The 24,056-nt window shown below is 38.7% G+C and overlaps 1 protein-coding gene across 10 annotated transcripts in view; it reads right to left on the bottom strand.

Annotated features, from left to right (window-relative positions):
- The window catches only part of Arhgap15 (Rho GTPase activating protein 15), a 647,156-nt gene that overhangs the window by 133,510 nt on the left and 489,590 nt on the right, over nt 1-24,056 (bottom strand). For 9 of the 10 annotated variants that reach the window (XR_001783199.2, XM_006498397.4, XM_006498398.4 and 6 more), the window contains one exon: nt 19,205-19,339. Coding sequence is in view for 9 of the 10 variants with exons in the window: in XM_006498397.4 (XP_006498460.1) it covers nt 19,205-19,339 (135 nt within the window). In the remaining variant the exon portion in view is untranslated. Of the gene's footprint in view, nt 1-13,479; nt 18,890-19,204; nt 19,340-24,056 lie in introns of those variants that run through there. The other variant, XM_006498402.4, reaches the window with a different exon arrangement.

Here is a 24,056-nt window from a genome sequence, read left to right as displayed (position 1 = left end):
CATAAGATTTGCCTGTTAGGAAAGTCTGTAGTGAATGTTATTGATTAACTATTGATATGGAAGAGCCTTAATCATTGTGGGTAGTGCCACCCTTAGTCAGGTGATGCTAAAGTGTATGAGAAAGACAACTGAAAAAGCCATGAGGACCAAGAAAGTAAGGACAACTTCTCCATGACTCGTTTCAATTTCTACCACCAGCTTCTTCCTATGAGCTCCCCCTGAATTCCCTCAGTGATGTACTGTGATGTGTAACCGTAAGACACACTGTAAGCCCTTTCCTCCTCAAGGTGCTTATGGTCATAGTGTTTTATCACAGCAGCAGAGACACTGAGACTGTGCCTATGTGTATTCCTAGATACATGTATATTTGTGAAGGAGCTATATTTGTATCCAGGGATTATATTTTGAAGTTGTTTTCTTCTAGTATTTGCTATCAAATATATCACATGAAATTAAGTATTTTATATTTGAATTTTTATGTCCACAAACAGAGGCCCATTGCTAAAATTTCTAAGGAACATTTGAGCTGTTAGTCACAGTCTTTTTGTGGTAGGGGTTGGCTTTGGTGTTGATGACTACTGACTATGTTGAACTGTGGCTCTGGAAGATTGCAGTGGCCATGGCAAGTTGTTCAGCAGCAATGGAGTTTTGGGATTTTGTTTTTTTTTTATGTCAATTGTATCTATTTTCAATGAGAGATCTGCTTGCTTTGCTAGGTCTTGATACTACTTTACCCATGGCAGCACTTTCAACATTAAAGTCAGATTTCTCAAATCCTGTTAATGCTTATCAAATCCATTTATGTAATATTCTACATTATGTATTTTTTCCTTAATAATGTTCATGATGTCTTTGACATAGTTTATCTCAAGATGGAATATTGGTCCCAACAAGAGAAGTCACTCCTAGTCCATTGATGGTTTATCGTGAAGTCCCAGCGATGGAGGCACCACATCTCATCCTCTGTCTCTTGTCATTTTCATTATAGAGCTATTCCAACCAATGCCTGCCTTGCAAAGTCATCATCAAAGTGGGATCTGACTTTTCCCTATCTATACTTGTTACCATTCTCATCATCTCCCGTGAAATGCAAATGTTCTTCATTGTATTTAGCATGACAGATCCTTTCTAAAGGGCTTTTAATATGCTTTGCCCAATTCTATCAGGATAATCACCATCTGTGACCACTATACCATTATCAAATGTGCTTTTAAAATAATGAGACCTGAAAAATCAAGATTATTGCTTCACCCAGTGGCTGCAAGGTGAGGGGGGGGGTTAGCAACCAAGAAATCAACCTTACTCTCATTTTCATTTCTATTGGAGCCCTTAGGTGAGTATGGGATAGTTATTGAACAGTGATACTTTGAAAGTTTTTTCCCAAGTAATAGACCTCAAAATGAAGTTAGAAGATTCTGTAGATTTTAATGTAAACAGATGTGCTCTTATCCTGGCTTTTATTTTCCTATCCACAGAACAAAAGCAAACAAGACACCATGATTCTCTAATGTTCTAGGATCTTTAGAATGAGAAATGAGTGTTGAATTAAACTTAAAGTTAGAGAAGTCTGTGATAAGAGAGAAAGAGTCTGTCCATTGAAGCCAGGAATGGACTTCTCCTCTTTAGCTCTGGAAATGTTAGGCATTTACTTATATTATAAAGCTGCTTCACCTACGTTGAGAAACCTTCTGATCAGTATAGGTAACTTCATTCACTATTGTATAATATCATACAATATTGTATTCCCAGCAACTTCAAGGAAAGTTGCTGGAGTTTTCTATACCAGCGCTTCTTTTTTGCCTTGAACTTTATGTCATTAGATGACATCTTTCCTTGAACCAGCCACTCCCAGGTTCACGATTTTCTGCTCAGCCTTCCCATCTTCTTTAAAATAAAAATAGACTTGACTTAAGAAATTGTTTTAACTGATGGATCTTTTATCTAAACTGCAGAAAACATTATCTACACCAGCAGTAAGGTACTTCTGCTGTCTTAGCTTTCTAGTTTTTAGTTATATCCACGACTCAGACCACTGTTTGGCACAAGAAGCCTTGCTTCTAGCCTGTCAAGGCTTTTACCATGTCTTCCTCACCAAGATTAATCATTTTTAGTTTTGATAGAAAGTCAGAGATTTGAAATTCTTCTTTTTACTTGAGTTCATAGAGGCCTAAGTTCGATGTTTTTATAGCTCAAGGAGAGAAAGCAAGATATGGGATGGCTATTCACTGCGACAGTCATAGCACAAATGGTTCTAATGAAATCCATCATCCTATGTGGATGTAGTTCATGGTGTCTGTAATGAATTACAATTAGATCGCGTGAGATCACTAAATACAAGACACACAACAGATAAGTACAACTTTAATAAAAGTCTTCATAGCATAAAGACTCAACTTTTATGAGATGAGATTAGCACAAAACTTCGGTTAAAAAGCACAATACCAGCCTTAGTGTGCTGGCATGCAGCTGTAGCCTCAGCTCTTAAATTGAGGAAGGGGTTTCTAGGTTCCATGAGAGACTATCTCAGAAAACTGAAAAAACAATAATCAAAGATACGTTGACATTGATTTCTAGATTCTACATGCACACACAATCACACAGAATTTTTACATAGCCACACTAACAGGTACATATAGCAAAACATACACACACACACACACACACACACACACCACAAAAATCTAAGGTGAAAATAGAATTAACTAGAAATAATTATATATTTCTAGACATATTTATATTTTCATATAGAAATAATGTCTATATTTCTGGCTTAAATTATAAAATTACTCCAGAAATCTAGAGCCCTTTACTTTGGTATCCTGGGGTCCCTATTTTCTGCAGTTATCCTTACTTGAACTGTATTTGAAATTCTTCTCAAAATGTGAATTGTTATCTCTAACAGCTCAGTTCTTCCAAATGCTTGTATAATTTATATTACCCAGTCTTGAAGCTGTCAACTAGTGGCAGGAAGGTTGAGTGATATCATCTAAAGATTTTATAGTTTAGGACATGTCTTTGGCTCCAGTTCTAATTGTTAGAAACTCAGGTGAGATTAGTCGATGAATATGCAGAACTTAAGACAAACACTCCTCTTGGTTTCATTTTTGGCAGGTCATGCTTAGAAGAAAAAAAAAATGTTACAGGGTTGGCCAAACATCTCTGCCTGTAAACAATATTAGAAAACAGGAGTGAAAGTGATGCCTGGGACTGCACAATTCAATTTCAGATAACAATAACAGAATTAAGAATATAAATAAAGAACTAACTAAATCTTGTGTTGCAGTGGGAGGATGATATTGTCAGAATAAAGGAGGAAACCATCTTATGCTGACAAATTTGCACACCTAAAACATTCTGTTGAAGTAGGTTTTCTAGTATAGATTTAATGGTTGTGTTGTCTTGAACTTGCATGTTGAAGCTCAAGACCCCGCTGTGATAGTACTCAGAGGAGAGGTTCTTGGAAAAGAAGCCAGGTATAGATACATGGATCCGGAGTACACAAGGGCCAAGTCTGTACCAGAGCTCAACCATGATGAGGTCCTCAATTTGCCTGATTTTGCCTGATTTTGGACTTCTTAACTTCAGGTCTGCGAGAATTAACATTTCTGTTTTTTAAGCAACAGATTTTTATGGAAGCTCCAGCAAAGACTAATTCCAAACTTTGCAAGGTCAGTTTTGAAGAAGTGTCATTTTGGCGATGGGAGATCTGGAAACACTGATTCATGGGAAATTCCTCAAAGAGCAGAGGAAAAGTGAGGAAAGGAGAGAGCTGTACTTGAGCTGTAATGTTGAGGGTCTTTTGGAGAAAGGCTCTGCTGGGTGCCTGATGTCCAGCAATGTGGGCTTTCTAGCTAGGTTCTAGCTGTTCTCTCTGTGTCTTTGTTCATGCTTCTTGATTAGCTTACACTACTATATATTTATTGAGGGAATTAAATTTCAGAAGTCTTGAACATCATAGACAACACTTCCTGAATGCTTTCCAAGTCAGATATCTGATTTCCTTACACTTCTCTGTCTTTTCTGAAAACAGTTTTCACAATACAACCCAAAGGGATAGGAAAGTCCCAGTGAATATTTCAGTAAGAAAGTGGATCCTTCATAGGTGTTGCTTAGAAATTCAGTGAATAATATATGCAAAATGTCAAAGAATAATGTTACCATTGTGTTGAAGAGTCAGGGGTCTGAAGAAAGACCTCGAAAGATCAAGCTTTCATCTGTTGGGTAGATAGTCTCCACCTGCAACTAGCAGGACAGATGGCACTAATTATGTCTGCCCATCCGTTACTTGGCAGAGGAATGGAATTGAGATCTGAAAGGGTGAACCTTTCACATGCTGGACACTCAAGGTGAGAAGCAAAATAGCAAGGGGCCAAGAGCTGATTGTCTGGTTAGACAGTAATCATGAGCTCAGGCCTTGGGCATTTGACCTTTGAGAATTGCAATTTCAAAAAATAAAGGTGTTTCTGAAACCAAAACTGTAGAAAAGGGAGGAGGGAGTTGCACATTTAAACAGAAAATTGCAATTAGTGAACTGAAAAATCCAGATAGATAGCCTACATAACATTTATAGTTCATGAATAGTTTTAAAAATCTATACGTAATTTTATCTTTTTGATCATTACTATCTCCCCCTCTTAAACAAGCACAGATAGTGGTTTTCAAAAACAGTCTATCTGTTTTCCATACTTCTGCTTCCCAATGCATGGGTAAAAATGTCTGCATCAATCCTTGGGGGAAAATGTTCTGTTCTAAACTATATGGCTGTGATCAGCTCTATCAACGTAAGCAAAACTCGACCTGGTGCCTTATATCACACAGACAGCAGCTATCACATCTAGAGTTTAACTCTCAAAACACTGAGGAGGGTGCCTAATGAAGAAAGGCTCCTCTTCAGAAAACTCAAGAAGATATTCAGAGAACATCTTTCTCTTGATAGAAATACAGAGGATCAGAGGACACATGTTTGAGCCATTAAACATAGGTGTTAGTTGGCATTTTGTTAGTGTGAGAAGCAGCTCAAAGAGAAATAAATGCCTTATTCCAAGCTCGGTGCAGTCCATGTCATGGCCTCTGTTATTTCTGGACCTGTCATGTGGTGTCCCGTCGTGAAGGAAGTCTATAGCATATTATACCTGACCACTTCATAGCAGACAGGAAGCACAAGGAGGGTCAGGGACAAGGTATGCCATTTAAGTGATGTATGTACTCTAGCTAGACTGCTACCTCTCTCAGCCCTTTATTCAGAGGAATCTATTTATGGATTAAAATATTGATTAAGTCTGAGCTTGCATGATACAGTGATCTCTGGAAACAGTATAATAGACACATTTAAAGGTGTGTTTAATAAATCTCATAGGTATCTTTCAATCCTATCGAGTTGATAATGAGAGTATGCAGTCACAGCTTATACAAGGATCCGCAAGTAAGAGGGCAGAGGCACAGTTGTCACTTCCTGAAAAGTTTGAAATGAGTACATGTGAAGTTAATATGGGATTTCTTCTGATGAAAATAGTCTTTTTTAAAGCCTCCTTTTAGGAAGATAGAATATATACTGTGCAGCAGGTAAAGCATTTCTGATTTGGGTAATGAGATATGCATGTACCTGTGTGTGTCTTTTTCTCTCTGTGTGTGTGATATTTGTTGAATATAGTTTAGTTGGTAAACCTTTGACTATTTTAAGCTTTTAACAAAATCTATACTGTCTCAAGGTCTTCAAAGGCTATTCTATATAGCTTCCTCTACCATATCTGATATATTCCCCTTCCACTTACCCGAGACACTTATAAGCCCGAATCACCAATTCACACACAAAGAAAAGTAGATACATTTTTTTAACTTGGAGATGAATTACTTTGGAGTTGTCAGTTTTGGTGCCAAACTAAAACTGACACATACCATACCATATTGTGTACCACGGGCTTGCTAATGTATAACAGAAGCAAGACAGAATCAACTAGGAAAAGCTGAGGTAGCCTATGGATTATGAAAAAGGATGTGAGCTCTTCAGTAAAAGGTCACATTTTTTGATTATCTGTCGGTTCTTCAGAATAACCTATATCATAAGCTAAAGAAACTGGAATTCCCCAGATTGCGAATAAGAAAATGTCTTATATTATCGTAGACATGTCTTGCACTGTGTGAGTTCTAGAGACAAACTATTAAAGCAGAATGAATATAGTAACATGCATCACTTGATATAGCTGTGCCAGAAGAGAGATGAATATAGACAGGAAGGTCTCCTAAGATTATACTGTTTAAATGGTAGTCTGATTATAGGTTGACATAATAATATTAGCGAACATTGACTGAACACTGTGTGCCAGAAACTGTAAAAAGTGAGGTAATACAATTAGCATTTCAACAAAGTATTTGAAAATCTCCATTAAAAGCACCGTTTTCTTTCCCATCAGTTTTAACATAGGCGGAATTAGAGGTTCAGAGAAATAAGATTGTGTTCAAGGTTTTAAAACAAGTACCTTTTACAGTTAGAATCTGAATAGCAGTACAATGTGTGATGCAGCTGAGGCATTTCAAGATTTGGCTGGAAGGGGACATCTGAGAAGCAATCTGAGGCAGTGAGTTTCAGATGATGATGAGGCAAATTCAACGTGCCTTCGATATTTGAAGGAAAGCATTGGTTCAAAGGGCTGTCATGTGATGGGTGAGGCAGAAAAATATCGACAGAGAGCTTATGTGCAAGCAGGTCATAGAAGGCTTTGAAACTCTTACAAGGATTTGAGCTTTTCCTCAAAATAAAATGAAGGCAGTTCCAGTAACTTGTCTGTTTTTATAATGGATAGGGTGAGGGAAAAGTTGCTGGACCAGAGGGAGAGGATGTCCTCCTGGTGATGGGAACACACCCATAGTTGGTGGTGGGTGGAAGATGTTGTGGAAGGTCCGTGGTGGTGGCTATCATCCAGTGTGAACTGAAGCATATGAAATGAAGTTGGATGGAACAAAAGGCCACATCTTAAATTTCATCATGGTCTATCGAAGCAGTGAAAACCAGCCACCCGAATCCATCATTAGAGGAATTGGTGAAGTTAACCATTTTCCACTGAGTACTAGGAAGGAACTTCGTGCCTCATTGTGCATTTTGATAGCATGTCTGTGCAGTGAGGGCAGAGATGCTGAGGAAGCTCACTCGTGAAGGCTGCCATGCTGATCACTCAGCTTGAAATAATTATTGCTTTGAAAAAGTGACCTCAAGGACATGGAGGACAAATAAAGGTTTTAAGGAAAAGCAAAAGACTATCACTACACTTTCTAATGGAGTTGATGTCATACTACTCAATTAATTTCACAGTCAAGGCCTGAATTTAATTCTGAATCACCTTCTAGTTTTACTTATAAAGGACTTTCATTAAGCCAAATTAAGTAGATTGAAGTCTGGTTGTTTATTATCTAGTACTAAACCATTCCTACAAAGAGACACCTGTACAAGCCATTTGGCTCTGGTCAACTATAATTTTTACAATTTAATTATGAATATAATTAGGATGAGTTAAGAGACAGGATAGGCATCAGCCATAAAATTTCCACGGTGCTTACACACAAGAGCACATAAGAGCATGCGTGTGAGGGAGAGGGAGGGAAGGAGGGAGGGAGAAAGAGAGAGAGAGAGAGAGAGAGAGAGAGAGAGAGAGAGAGAGAGAGAGAGAGAGACACCTGAAGCCAGTGATAATATTTGCTTTTAGTGGAATTTTTTAGAGGCATCTGCAAAATTTATTTTTACTTAATTTAAAACCTTCTTGAAAGTCTGTTGATGGAAGATATTTTTATACTGTATCATTTTCTGTCATATCATTTGATTTCTTTATAGTCAGTCTTTGAACCTTCTTTTACTTTCTCTGGTTTTGAAGCCTTTTGTGACATCATATATTCATGTCTAGCCGCCTCTTTAGCCAACTGCTCTCCAAGCTCCACTTCTTCTCTCCCAAGGAATGTAATCACAAAGTTGATGATGCATTAGAAATAGCTTGACCACAGGGCAAGAAAAAGTCAAGAAAGGAAAATATTTGCAAATATACTTGACTGGTTTTTCTCCCCAATTACCTATTCAAAATACACTATATCAGCAAAATGACATGGTGACCATACATAGCAAAGCCACGGTTACATGTAATGGGTACTTTTGGCTATAGGATAATATCTTAAATCATTTTTATGTGAGGATGGTGGTATTGACATAGTTACAGGTACATGTATGAATTGTGTTTAAGGAATACACATCGGGTATTCCTTAAGGTATACTCTACCTTTGGTGTCTGACTGAAATTTAACACTGTTTAATCTTATGAGTACTGTTTCTCACAGCTCATTTTAAATAACTAGATGGTTAATGTTTACAAATACTAGGCATGAGGCTACATTGTTGTTGAATGTTCATATGAGTGTTGCTTTTACATTGAAGCCTGGACTGTTGCAGGCCATAATTTCTATCTCATTTTATTGTTTGACTGCCTAACTGGTAAGTGACACATGAATATACATATGCATACATGCATACACATTCATTTACAAAAAGAAATCAATATACCAAATGACATAATAAAACGAATACTTATGTAACTTATATGTATGCACATAAGATTTACTTAGAGAAACTGAAAATGGACACAAAGGGATGACCCAGAGCTATACTTTTTTTTTTTTGCTATATTTATTTATTTATTTATTTATTTAACCAAATTGGTAGTATTTGGTAATACAGAATGACCTCAAACTTGCCATCCTCCTGCCTCATCTTCCCAAGTTTAGGGGTATAAAAGTACCTCCTGCTCAGCAGCATGAGGTCTATTTAATTAAGAGGTTAGCATTGATTTCATTTCATGCTGCAGAATACATTTGGGGCATTGGTCAGGAGTGAGAAAAAGTTATTAATTTTACATGCAAATGGCAACTTTGATAAGGTGAAATCCATCACATTTACTTATGCAAATTCATATGACATCATGTGAAAGAGCTGAAATGAAGATGGCCATCAAATGGATTGACCAGGTTTGGTCCAGCCCAATCTCACAAGTAGTAGTATACTCTATAGGTAAATGCAGAGGGTGACCACTCTCATTTACTGATAATTATGTAGTTTTACTTCTATCTCAATTGTGATTATTTAATTTGTAAAACGGCTGATGAACTATGTGGATTAATGAGTTAATGTTAGCATATGCTAATTTTTAAAGATATAGTGGGAGCTAGCTTTACAAACTAAGAGAGGGAAAATATGTTACTGGAGATAAAAAATGACCCTTCAACTATATCTATCTCTTGATTTTGGGGGCCTTTGAATATGTTACCTTATATAGCCAAAGAAACTTTGCAGAACTATGACAACTGAGCCTCATCTGATCATGAACATCCTCAGAAGTAGAAGATAGAAGCAGAGGCATGTTATAGGGGCCAGATAGGAAGGTTGCAGTGTGATGTGCTATGGACATTCCATTAGCCATTGTTAGATGGTAAGGTGGGGGAAGGAGCACTATTCTCAAAGTTGTCTCTGGAGGCTGGAGAAGGCATTGAGATAGATTTCTCCTGGGACCTGCAGAAAGGAGTACAACACTGCCAACACTTTGATTTCTGTCCAGTGGGAGCTAGGCTAGACTTTTGTCCTGTTAGACATTAAGGTGATATACAGTGTAATCTTAAGCTTCTCTTTTTGAAATAATAGGTTATGGCAGAAGGAAGAAACTAGTATTCGTGTAATGTAGAAAACAGGAGACTTTAGCTTAAAAAGCAGAAAGCAGTTTTCAGGTGAGCACTTACAGAAGTACTGAAAGCAGCCACTCCAGTGTGCACCAAGATGACAGGAGCTGCTATAGCCAAAGGGAAAAAGACTGTGACTAAAGCAGGAAGTATGGTGTTTTGATTCCTAGAATTCTTGATAAGGAGAGAGAGAGAGAGAGAGAGAGAGAGAGAGAGAGAGAAGGCATGGTGGTATAGCTGCAATCCTGGAGGGAGCAAGATGACAGGTGGAGAAGTTAGAAGTTTGTAGTTTTACAAGATAAAATTCTACGCCAAAGGGGGAAAAAAATCCCTTTTCACACAAAAGGGAAGGTACCTGAAGAATGGTCCCAGAGGTTGTCCTCTGACCTCTACACATGTGTCATATGTGCTGTTAAAAAGCAGAAAGCAGTTTTCAGGTGAGCACTTACAGAAGTACTGAAAACAGCCACTCCAGTGTGCACCAAGATGACAGGAGCTGCTATAGCCAAAGGGAAAAAGACTGTGACTAAAGCACAAAGTACAAAAAGCACCCACATACGCACAAGAGAAAAATGGAGGAATGGCGGGAGGAAGGGAGGGAGGAAGGAAGGAAGGAAGGAAGGAAGGAAGGAAGGAAGGAAGGAAGGAAGGAAAGAAGGGAGGGAGGGAGGGAGGGAGGGAGGGAGGGAGGGAGGGAGGGAGGGAGGGAGTGAATGAAGGGAAAAAGGGAAGGAGGGAAGAATGAATGAATAAATGAATGAGGGCAAACATGAATTTTGCAGGCAAATGGCTAGAACTAGAAATATCGTCTTGAGTGAGGAAACACAGACCCAGAAAGACAGGCATGGTATGTACTCACTTATAAGTGGATATTCCCCATAAAGTACAGGATAACCATGCTACAACTCAAAGATCCAAAGAAACTAGGTAACAAGGAGGTCTCGAGGGAGGAAGCATGAATCTCACTTAGAAGGGGGAATAAAATAGGTATCTGAGGTGAATGGAGGGAGAGAACTTGGTGGGAGAGCAGGTGAGGATGGGGATAAATTGTTGGGAGAGCCGTTGCAGAATGCTGGAGAGAGAACAGAAATCAGTTGGGGCCTCTCTGGGACTAGTACTGAGACCGGGGCTAAGGGAAGTTCCAGGGAGTCTATACCTCAGACTTCTTACCATAGCCAGGCAAGACAGTAGAGGGTGGAGACATCAACCCACACACAAAAACTTAGACCTAATATTTGTTCTACGTACAAGATGACCAGGGATGAAGATGGAGCAGAGATTGAGGGAACCGCCAACCAATGACTGGCCCAACTTCAGACCCATTCCATGAGAAAGAGCTATTTAATGACTCTATTAATGATACTCTGCTATGCTTCCAGACAAGAGCTTAGCATAACTGTCTTCCACGAGGCTTCATCCAAGGGCAGATGGAAACAGATACAGAGACCCACAGTCAAACATCAGGCACATCTGGGGGAGTCTTGTCGAAGAGTGGGAGATAGGATTGAGTTAGTAGGACGCCGCAAGAGCTACAGAGTCAAATAACCTGGGCCTGTGGGGGCTCAAAGAGACTGAACCAATCAAAGAGTGTGCAGGGGCTGGACCTAGGCCCACTATACATTTGCAGCAGATGTGCAGCTTGGTCTTAGTGTGGGTCCCCTAACAATTGGAGTGGGGGCTGTCTCTGACTCTGTTGCCTTCTGTTGGTTCCCCTTCCCCTACCTGATTGGCTGCGGTGTTCAGTGGGAGAGAATGTGCTTAGTCCTGCTGCGACTTGATGTGCCAGTGGAAGCAGGTAAACCAAGTGGGGTTTCCCCTTCTCTGAAGAGAAAGAGTAGGGGTGATGGCAGGATATGTGAGGGTGGGACTGGGAGAAAAGGGGGGGCAGGCTGCGACCAGGATCTTATGTGAATAAATACAGAATTAATGAGAGAGAGAGAGAGAGAGAGAGAGAGAGAGAGAGAGCAGGCCAAAGACATGATTTAAAAATCTTGGTAATTTTTTTCTAAAGAAAGATAGAAAGGGATTCAGATCAGATGGGAGGGTAGGTTGAAGGTTCTCAGAGGAGTTGGAAGAAGGTATACAAAATAAAGAACAATGAAAACAGAAAAGTAACTACAAACTCTCGGAAAAATTTAAAATACCTACCTAAGAAAGCATTATCTAATGGCATAGGGAGTAAAATATGGCCCCTCATTTAAGCAATTTTGAAGAATAACAATATGTATTATATTTCATTAACTGAGGAATTTTCTTTGAGAAGAAAAGGACTGTGAAAGAGAATGCTAAAGAGACATCTTTGCACAACCACCCTAAAAGGCAGCTAACAAGGGTTCGAACATTGTAGTCATAATATAAATAGTGCTGATTCGTCTCCTAACAGGACAAATCTCTGCGCTTACAGCAGCATAGAAAACTTAAAGAAGTCAATACACAATGCTCCTGTGAACGATGAGAGATAAAGACAAATGTACCGACCTTTCAAAGGGCAGTTATCAGATATTGCTCAGTGTTAGTGAAACAATAAATATGTTTTAGGCATACTATTTAAACGTGGATATAATGAAAGTAAAGTGGAATGAGTCAATGTGTTATAATACACAAGAATATTATCAGTGGTTGATATATTTGTAATATTATAAAGAACTAGGAAAATAACCATTAAAAGTTATTTTTTTAAAAAAGAAAACTACTGACAAGGATAATAATTCTTTGCATGAGAAAGCCTCTAGAAGTATCTGAACAATTTTTCCTAGAATAAATGATTCTTTAGGGCGTTTTGATGTTTTTGTTTGTGCATATGTGTAATAATATGATACAAAAACATAGAAAAGAGAATGCTAATAAAATTAAACTTGAAATAGTGCTCACATGAAATAAGAAAATGACTTTTTATGTGTCTGAATAAATTCTAAATAAGGACGATCCAGAAATCGATTGTAGAAATAAGAGAATAAAGTTTTAAAAATATACCCAGAGAAAATGGTATTTAAAATATTGATAGTTTCACTGCCAAGTAATAAATATTGAAACATTGTATACTCTTAGAAAGTTCTATTTTTATATCTACCTTAAAATTCCAATATTTAAATTTTTGACCCCTCACTTAATTTTAAATTCCCTTAATGTTTGAGATAGGGTCTTCCTGTGCTGCCCTTACTGGCCTGGAACTCACTATGTAGACCAGGCTGGCTTCAAACTCTTCAAATGCTGCCCTCCAACACTGGGATTCAAGACATGCACCATCATAACCGATAATTCTTCCGTCCTTCTTAGTAGGGGGAACAAAATACTCAGGGGAGCAAATACGGAGACAAAGTGTGGAGCATAGGCCATCCAGCTGGGAATCCATCCCATATACAGTCACCAAACCCAGACACTATTGTCGATACCAAGAAGTACTTGCTGACAGGAGCCTGATATAGCTGTCTCCTAAGGGGTTCTATCAGAGCCTGACAAATACAGAGGTGAATATTCACAGCCAACCTTTGGACTGAACACAGGATACCCAATGCAGGTGTTAGAGAAAGGACTGAAAGGGTTTGCAAACCCATAGGAGGAACAACAATATCAACTAACCAGACACCCCAGAGCTCCCAGGGACTAAAGCACCAACCAAGGGTACACATGGAGGGACCCACGGCTCCAGCTGCATATACCAGAGGATGGTCTTGTCGGGTATCAACGAGAGAAGAGGCCCTTGGTCCTATGAAGGCTCAATGCCCCAGCGTAGGGAAATGCCAGGGTGGGGAGGCAGGAGTGGGTGGGTAGGTGTATGGCGGAACACCCTTATAGAAGCAGGGGGAGGAAGGATGGGATAGGGTTTTTTGGGAGGGGGCGACGGGGAGAGGGGATAACATTTGAAATGTAAATAAAGAAAATATCCAATATAAAAGAAGACAACAAGAAAAAAATTAATATTCTAAAGGATGTTTTAGGAAATAAAGATTTTGCATAGGCTAATGTAATAAACGTATGTTTGTCAATAGCTAGTTTTCTCTCAGAACTAGTGCGAAGAGTAGTTAGTACACAGGTGTTAAGAGTTTAGAATTGAGTGCTAAGTTGAATTTTCAAGCTATGTAAACTCAGGACTCCACTAATTTTTTTTTAAATTTTCATATTGAAACCTAATACTCATATTGTAAGAAAAATGCTATTTTGTTTAGTTCTCATAGAACCTTTATGAGTTTGAAATTATTTTCCGTGTGATCTTTCTACTTCATTGTTAGGTCCAGTGTTAGTCTGAGGATTCATCGAGAGCATGTCAGAAACGCCAATGAGTCCAGCTCTTCCCATTTACTTTTGCAAGATTGCTAAGAAAATTCAGACACTAATACAAGGAAAGGACACTCCGTATTTTCTTTTTTCTTCTGGATCTGTATTTATCAGAGTTCACAAACGGGAGTAATGAGAAACAGCATATTTCCCAGGATTTAAGTCTACTGGAAAGATCCACAACACCTCCCAGCATCTCACACATGATCACACCTCCTACCCTAGAATCCTATGGTGACATTTGTCTAACAAGGCCACATTTACAGGACTAATAATGCCTTCAGCACAAGCTATTTCCAGGAAATCATGTCTTTGCTGATGGTGGGTTAAATTCCCGTGAGAAAACGTGTTGCTAATTCAATTATACTGACCTCAGGTACAGAATTTCTATCAATAGTCGAGACCCTTAAATTCTGAAATATAAAACCAAATTTCAGGGCTTTTGTTGCTTAGTGTATTACACAGGAGATCACCGTAGCATTTGCAAGTTCTTGTGAAAAGAAATTATATTAAATTGGCCCAAATGAAACTCTTTAAAAATGTAAGTGATTTCTGTTCACTCTTCCTGGAATATGCGACGGTGAATTTAAAACATTTAATGAGAAATAAAAGAACTCAAATAGTGCAAGCAGGCAGGTCAATGGTTTCCACTAGAAGCATCGTTCTTCTCTCCTGCAAAGCATTCTAGTAGGATGTAAAACTCCATTTGGTCCATTCGCTTTGGGTCTTTTCCATGAAAACACATCTCTCAGCTAGGGGCCAAATAGAAATGTTAAGCCTTCACAAACTGGATTTACTAATAGTGAGAGAGAAAATAGAAATATACTTGTTCTGACAACATGGACTGTGTGGCATTGATGGGAATGATGTTTTCCTCATGCCTAGCCAAACAGCAGAAACCATTTTAAGCATTCTCACTAACACACAGTAAATAATTTGATGCAAAGAACTGATTATCCAAAAGACGAAAGAGCTGAAATCAGTGAGGGAAATCAGAAATTGGTCTTCCAGGAAGCCCTTAGCGGAGAAGGGCAAAGACAAGAGGGTCTGAACCGCAAGATGGAAGCTGGACTAGAGTGGTCCTATCTATCAAAGCACCATGCCAAAAAGCAGCCTCTGAGGCAGTTAAGTCGGTAGTAGCAAAGGATAAGGGATAAACTGTTAGGAGGCTGTACTTTGTCTCCCTCCTTGTCATGGTTTGGATGTAAAATGTCCTTTGACATCATGTGCTTGATTACATGGTACCCAACGGTGAATATGTTTTGGGAGATTGTGGAACTTAAGAAATAGTGCCTAGCTGGGAGAAGTCTAAAACTGGGAGTGGGCCTTGAAGGTTACATGTGCTTTTATTTCCACTCCAGGTGTGTCTGCTTTCTGGTTTTCACAAGGTAAGCAGCCCTAGCTAGGTACTTCCATCACTATAAACTCTGTGATACCTGCTACTCCATGACATATGGTACCTTCTAACCTTGACTCTTTATGTGGCTTCTGTGAGACATTTGCTCATAGAAATGAAAGTATGGTTAAAACGATCCTCTACCTGCTGTCTATTGCCGTGGTTGTCCACACTTTGCCATGGCTGCTAGCTGCCAAGTATACCTGTACAATTGCTCTGCTTAGGGCCAACCCCACGATGGTGTGGAGCACAGAGGAGAGCGGTCAAGGATCTGTGGGTACCGGGGCTCAGACACAGCCAGCACACACAGCATATTCTCCGGATTTCCTGAACTGCTTTACCTCTGTTTGAAAAGAGTTAACTGCATGGATCTGGTGAACTTGTAATGGAAGCTATTATAACTTTCCAAGCATTGCGATGTGAGCTGTGATGAAATGTAAGACTCTTTTATGTCTGCATATAAGTCCACATAATTTTGAAAAAAAAATTAGCTTAATTATGATAAGAGTAGTGAAAGCACCCTCTCTGGTATGACTTCTCCCAGGACTTAATATCAAAGCAAGCACTTCCTCATCCCTGAATGATAGTTAGATTAGAATTATAGTCTAGGGGCTGGTGAGATGGCTCAGTGGGTAAGAGCACCCGACTGCTCTTCCAAAGGTCCAAAGTTCAAATCCCAGCAACCACATGGTGGCTCACAACCACCCGTAATGAGATCTGATGCCCTCTTCTGGAGTGTCTGAAGACAGCTACAGTGTACTTACATATAATAAATAAGTAATAAGTAAATAAATCTAAAAAAAAAAGTAAATAAGTAAAAATTTAAAGTTAAAAAAAAAGAATTATAGTCTAGATCTTCTGAAGAGTTTAGAACACAGACTGAGGATATTGCTCAATGGCAGAGCAGTTACCTGGCATACTAGAGGCACCATGATCTATACCAAGCACAGGAAAAATAAAAATAAAGTTTATGTTAAAAATACATGTACATGGTTGGTATGTCTTTGTCTAACATTGCAACATATTCTCTTCCATTTTAACCCATGGCTTCTTCCCCACATTTTGTACATCACACAGTGACATTCTGGTATTTTTGATTAGTTAAAGCAAGGTTGTCAAGAATTATAGTCTAATGATCCTTCTACAAAAGTACCATAAACTGCATACCTATAATATATACAGTGCAACTGTAGGAGCTAAGACCAAGTCAATAACATTGAGTGCTGAGGGACCGTTTTCTGCTTCATTTGATAGTGATATTTAGTTTCATCCTCACATGATTGGAAGAGATAAGGCATCACTCTAGGCCTTGTTCTAATTTTTTACATCCTTTTAGAAGTTCATCATAGAGTTTTACATCTATGTATTATCTATCTATCTCTCTATCTATCTCTCTATAATCTATCTATCCATGTATCTAACTATGTATCTATATATGTATGTATCTATACATCCATGAATCTAGCTATGTATCTATGTATTCTATCTATCTATCTATCTATCTATCTATCTATCTATCTATCTATCTATCTATCTATCTATCTATCCTATCTATCTATCTATCTATCTATCTATCTATCTATCTATCTATCTGTCTATGTTTCATTATGAATGTGCCATGATATATACATGAAAGTCAGATGACACTTGTAGGAGTCAGTTGTCTCCTTCTACTAGATGGGTTTCAGAGATCAAATGCAAGTCTGAAAGCTTGGTAATGAGCATCTTTACCTTCTGAACTGCCTCACAGTCCCTAGGGCTTCTGTTATAAAGGTGTTAACCTTATCAGGAGTACTCTGCCTTACACCTTATCACCTTCCAAAGGCCCTACCTCTCAGGGCCTTCAACATATGAATTTTAGTGGGGGATATTCTATCTCTTCAGTTTCAGATTGCTTTCTCAACACAGATCACCTGGAAAGCTACTGCCAGTATGTGTACAATATATTGAATTTTTAAGCAGACTTTATTAAACATGATCTTCATTTGCACCATTAGCTATTTCATAACTGTTTGCAGAGGCTCTCTCTAAGCCATTCCTAAGAATGCTGCCTGTCTCCTCTCAGCTGTTCAGTTCTAATCATTGCCTGTATTGCTAAAACTAGGTCCAGTTCAGGTTTAACTCTAAAATATCTTAGAAATGACCACATTTCTTGCAGGGGTTCAAAGGGCACATACCCAAATGAGCTCTGAGGACCCGTTTTCCATATGCTTAGCCCATGGGAATGGCTCACTAATATCTTTGGAATCATGTAAACTAAAGGAAGTAGGAAGCCTAATTGATGGGTATCTTATACAATATTCCCCTGCTCAGCAAATATGCCGGTATGTTTCCAGATGAGATAATTGTCACTTAGAAGTATAGAGGTCGAAATGTGGCATGCATACTACTAAATATACACAATTAAGAAAGGCGTCTGCACAGAACTCTTTACAGTTTCCCAGGTTGCTCTCCCAGTGTATGCGCATGTATGAATTTAGGACATCAGACTGGTGAATGGGATGCATGCTTGCTTACAAGTTCTTTATTATTCCTTTTAAGTTGTAGGTTAGGGAACCTAAGAACTATAAATCATTCCTCTCCAGAGGGATTAAAACTCTAGGCTTACCCTAGCCCCCAGTCAGGAATACTCTTATGTCCTTAAACAATAGGCAGACAACAAGACAATCTGAAACTGTGAGCAGGCTGAAGGAGAGACTGGGAGGGAAAACCCTCGTCTTCATACTATTGATTTCATTTCACAAAGCTTTAAAAGTGTGAAGAATTTTTCCCAGTGAAAAAAACAAGACTGAAAGGGCACATTGAAGGGCTTTTTTTTCCAGCATTGGCCCCCAAGTCCTCACTCCTACTACTGGGAACCCTTCACACACAGCATCCAAGATCAGACCTCCTAAGTGGAACATTTTTCCTTGGAGATTTTTCTTGTTGGTACTTTAATTAAGCTCCTGCCAGGCTTGCAAGGTTTTTAATTTTACCTTTCTTTTTTCTTTCTTTCTCTGTCCTTCTTATATCAGCCTGCTTGCCAGGAGATGTTTCCAAGCTGTCACAATTATAGGAAATGTACCCGATGATATTAAGCTTAGTGATATTCAAGTGTTTGTTTTTCCAAGTATCTACAGCAAAAGTTTCCTTACAGGAAGCTATTTCATTCATTCATTTATTCATTCATTCATTCATTTGTTCATTCATTTGTTCGTTCATACCATTTCACTTTAGATCATCCCTTTTATAAATGAGAAAGTAATACATCAGCAAGAGAAGTTTCATGGAGTACCCATTCCAGGAAACCTGCTGACACTTAACCTTATACATTACCCAGAAGCCAACTCTAGATAGTTACTGTTGTTGGTGAGGGAACAACTGAGGGAGCCAAGAGATGGAACTGATGATTTAACACATATTTAATGAAACACAATATTTAATATATTTAGGTTCCCTTGCAAGATCTCTTTGTCTGCAAACAGTGCAATTCTGAAAATATCAAGGCAGGGACTGGGAGTACACGCGTTGACCCTATAAACCAGATTGCAAGAGAAGCTATTTTCATTTGAGAAAGCTTAAATTTGGTGGCCTTAAATAGATCTCTCTCTCTCTCTCTCTCTCTCTCTCTCTCTCTCTCTCTCTCTCCCTTTGGTCTGAATAATTTTGGTTTTAAAGCTCAAATAATATTGCAGGGTGAGAATAAAACAAACCACCCAAAATGACAAAACCTAAGGCTACAGATACGAGCACGGGGCACATATTCTGTTCTCTGTGGTCACGATCGGTATTGATCTCACTATTGTAAATAATTTCACCACACCCGGCTTCTTTATGGGGTATACTTACTGATCGCCTCCACAAACCGCTCAAAGAAACTGTAAGGGAAGAGCGGTTCAGACAGCTCCCGGAAAAACATCTTCAGTGCTCCGGTGACGACGTGGATGTCCTCCCACTGGCTGTCATCCAAATTCAGCTTCTCTTCTGGGAAAACACGAGGAGAAATGGAACAACTGGTTTTAATGAAACAATTACAAGACACTAATTATTATGTTAATGTTTGCCTACTATCATCAGCAACCGTTAACAGCCTTCTGCACCTAGAGGTTTGGTGCTGTGCATGAATTTTTTTTTCTTCCCGTTTTCTGTAGGAAGGGAACATTTTCAATGGAATACCATCTGTAGGAATGCAGCTAACAAAAAACAAGGGACACAAAGAGACAGTACCATTGACACAGTATGTCAGATACGGTTATTCCCATAATGCATCAGTATGAAAATTAGCATCACAGCGCAACATGATTCAAAGCTATTTGGTTTTGAGGCCGAGGGGCTAAGAGTTGCCAGCGATGGCTGGCTCAAGGGACAGGCCTGAAGGCCTTGCTGAGCCAACAGGAGACATATGCTAAACATGGCAATAGAAAACGAGTTATTGCTTTACATGTGTTAGCCTTGCTATGTACAAGGGAATAATGGCTAACAATTTTATTTTTCTTTCTCTTTCTGTCTCTCTCTCTCTCGGTTTGACTCTCTCTCTCTCCCTCTCTCTCTCTCTCTCTCTCTCTCTCTCTCTCTCTCTCTCTCTCTCTCTTCTCCTGAATGTAAAGTCAGCAAGGAATAGAATATGGAGGAGAAAGTAAATTAATTCCTTCTTACTGCTTCAGAAATATTTTTCTTCAGTTTTCATCTCAGTGAGAAAAATGTGCCCAGCAACAATATTAGACAGACCCCTGTTGGCCTATGCAGGCTATGCAAAGCTGCCAAAATGATAACAAACCACAAATGCTAACCAACTCTTTGGAAGTAACAAAAATATTTGCTTGGGAAGCCTGAGTGAGTTGCCACAGCGACACACTAAAGAACTTTGATGCCAACATGAATGCTCAGTAGCAAGCGAGTGTGCTAGGTGCCTCTCAGGATCCGTTGACTGTCAGTAGGGAGATCTGAGATCATTCTCAGACACAAGGGATGATTGTTGTCTAGAAGTGGCATCTTTACATATAATTAAGAGGATGCAAGTTACTATGGCATTTCTGCTCATCTATAAAATAAGCAACATAGAAGTGATTTTTGATTTTGGACTTAAGGAAGCACAAAGTTATCAGTTACAATACAGTTAATTGAAAATTCTTGTAAGAGCTTATAGGTATTTGGCTAACTGGAACTTTTTCTCTGTTTTGATGCTGTCTGAGCTCATAGTCACAAGCCCCCCTCCCGCAGTGTGAGCTCTATGAGTGTCTAGGAGCAGTTTGCACCAAAGTGGGGGTGGGGGGAGAGAAGTAAGGGAAGCTGAGAAGTGTCACCGTGGGGGATTCTCTGCAGGAACTGTTTTGCTAATAGTGTTCATATCCTTTTAAAAATATTAGCCCACACCACTATCAGATTTATTTTTTTCGAGTGGACTATTATTTTCGGTGTTTGTATGTTAAGTTGCCGCTCAGTAGTTTGTCTGTGAAAGGGGGATGAGGTGGGCCCGTTTATGCCCCAGGGTTCTCTCCCTCTTCCTTTCAATCATAACACACTAATATGACTCCCAACAAAATCATCAGAGGAGACCTTCTCCCTGCCCTGCAATCATTTTGATTGATTGTGTTTCAACAATTAGTCTTTTCTTTGGCTGTGCACTATTGAAATAGGCCGACAGCATCTTAGCAGGCCAGCTTTAAACAGTCAACTGTTAACAATAGCATCAAAAAGGGAGACCTGATGGGGTTTACTGTCACTTTAAAGAACGAGGTTTTCACATTGTTGAAATCTGTCAGATATTTTGAAATGTCCCTCTCCCTATGGCGCCACACCCCCTGCGTGCCCTTATAATAAAATTGGTTTTACTCCTGATTAAATCATTTTCTCCCTACCCACTACCATACTTCTCATAATGGACCTGTGCGCTCTACAGCTGGTGTTCTTCCCATGGTACCAATTCTTACTTTATCTTTTAAGCACTTCGCTGCTAAGATCTCATGCAGAGTGCTTATGTTTTGTTAAGAGCTTCATTCTTAGAGAAATAGTTTAACACATGTTCTAAAAATGTTGTACAACTTATTGCTTAAAACACATTTAGAAAATGTATCAGTACTGTAGCTTTGGCACTGAACTTTAAGTGGAAACCTAAACACACACACACACACACACACGCGCACACACACACACACACACACACACACACACACACACGCACGCATGCACTCACGAGCGCATAGGCAAACACAAGCACACAACTCCGAAACTTTATTAGAAAAGTAAATGGTATGGTGGTAAGCCAAATAGAGACTGCTAATGGAAACAGCTCAGAGGGTCAAAAGGAACATTTTCATATTGAGCAAAGAACCAACAAGAGAAACAACTACTATTCAAGTAGAGGAAAATGCCATTCATTAGTGTTACTTTTGAATGGTAATTTTAGTAACTGTGAAAAGGGAGTACAGAGAAGGAAATATGTCACTTGATTATGTCTGCTTAAAAGCCTTAAACTGTACCATTGCTAATTTGTGTCACAATTCTTAAAGTAGATATCTGTTGTAGTCATCATTTAAAGAAAAAGTAGTTATACATTGCAACCTTCAATAAGTATCTCAAATAAAGAATATGGCAAAATCAGCAGTAGTCATCTGAAATCTGAGAGCTAATCTTTATATCCAGCATTTCATAATCAACAGGTCCCTTGTAATCCAGAAGATCTCATGGTGGAAGTTTCAAGGTCACGGTGGTCCATTTAAACATATTATTATGCCCAAATAATATGCCCCAAGTCATAAAATCACACAATCAGCTTGTTCTCAAGGAAAAAAAAAAAAAACAACCTGATCATAACCCTGCCCTTTCTTGGTGTTGGCAGGTATCATTCAATACATTTGAATTATTTGTAGGAGTTTCCTAGCTAGACTTTTCCCTTTTCCAAGAATCAAAGGCTTCTCAAGAGCGGCATACCGTGCTGTTTGAGAAAAGAGAATCTTCCTTATAGTGATAGCCTTTGCACTCTGGGATGCATTGGTAGTATATCTGTCTGTTACCCAATAGAGACCAGTTATATCTCCTAGGGCTGACTATATAAAATGTTTCAAACATTTCCAAATAACTTCTGGGGCTATAAACTCTTTCTTGTTGATTGGACTCTAATGGAGACTGGAGGCTCTAAGAGTCAATTAACACTCGTCTACAAACAATGCTTATGAAATTTGCCTCATGTGACAAGGATCCAGAAATATATGTGTGTGTGTGTGTGTGTGTGTGTGTGTGTGTGTGTGCGTGTGCAAGTGTATATAAATACTATGATTTCCCTAATATAAACTTAAGAGTTAGTACTTTTTTTATTAATCTCATTATTATTATTATTATTGTGTTTGTGTGTATGTGTGTATGTGAACACATACGATGGCATGTGCTTGGAAGTCAGAGGACCACTTGTGGGAACTGATTCTTTCCTCTAGTGTAGGTCTGGCCAATCAAAGTCAGATCATCAGGATTGTAGGACAAGCACACACTGAAGCATCTTGCCAGCCTTGTAATTCTTAACTACTTATAAGATCAAACCCTTTTATAGAATAAAATCCATATAACTATATTCAAGGTATTTGCTACAAAAATAGTAAGTGAAAATTATGTAGCATGTAACTACAGGACACTATGCTATGTATGTTACAATTATATCTAATTTAAATCTCCAGTAAGACAATTAAGTAGATGTTGTTGGCAAGATATCCATTTTTATAGAGAGGATAAAAGGGGTGGTAGAAGCTTAAGGGATTTTCTTATGAGTGACAGGTAGTGAAACTGAGATAAGGAAGCAGTATTCCCACCACATTTCAATCACTATACTTGTATATAATTTTGTCTGGCATAGGAAAAAAAGACAAACGAGGAGTGTGAAGTGCTAATAGACTGACGTTACTTTAAGGATGGGGATTTACACTTTATCTCTAAGTGTCTTAGTTGAGACCATACATTTGTCTATAAACTCACTCCCATATTTAGTAATTCCCCATTTACTGAGCACCTAATTCCTATATGAGCAGATATAAAACAGAAGGGAACTGCACTGAGAAACAGGGATAGAAGGAAGAGATGGTTATAAGATGCAGTGTCGAAGAAAGGTGGTAGAGTAGGAAAAACATTATGTTTAACACCTTTTTGAAGGACCCGATTCACCACTGATTCATTTTACATCTATTCTTCTATTTGGGAGATGAAGATGGTTCAAGGGACAGATGCTGCTATCAATGAAAAATGTCTACAACATTTGAAAGTTATAAAGAAACAAATATCCTATTTATAGCTATGAAACAGACTCAAAAGACCAAATACATAATAGATGAAGGCACTGGAAACACGGAGTGAACACTGTGAACCGTACTAACTGGTATAGATAAATTAGTTCAGTGCCTTACCAGACAGGGTCAACAACAACTTTACCCACTGGACTCTATTCCTGGGGAAAAGTAGGGCTGATTCAAGGTCTCTCCTAATCCTTATACTCAAAAATCTGTCCTGAACTCTCTTGGACCTCTAGTTAAGCTATATTAAATACAGATTGGGCAATGGCCTCAAAGCATATAAATATAATTAAGGTAGGTTAACCCAAAAACTATGAGACTTCCATTATGTGCACACACACACACAAACACACACATACACACACACATGTATACACATATATGTAGATATAACTGTAATTAACATAGGTTAAAACAAAAACTATGAG

Source organism: Mus musculus, chromosome 2 (genome assembly GCF_000001635.26).
Source record: "Mus musculus strain C57BL/6J chromosome 2, GRCm38.p6 C57BL/6J".
Classification (NCBI taxonomy): Eukaryota; Metazoa; Chordata; class Mammalia; order Rodentia; family Muridae; genus Mus; species Mus musculus.
This window is presented reverse-complemented; position numbering and strand designations above follow the sequence as displayed.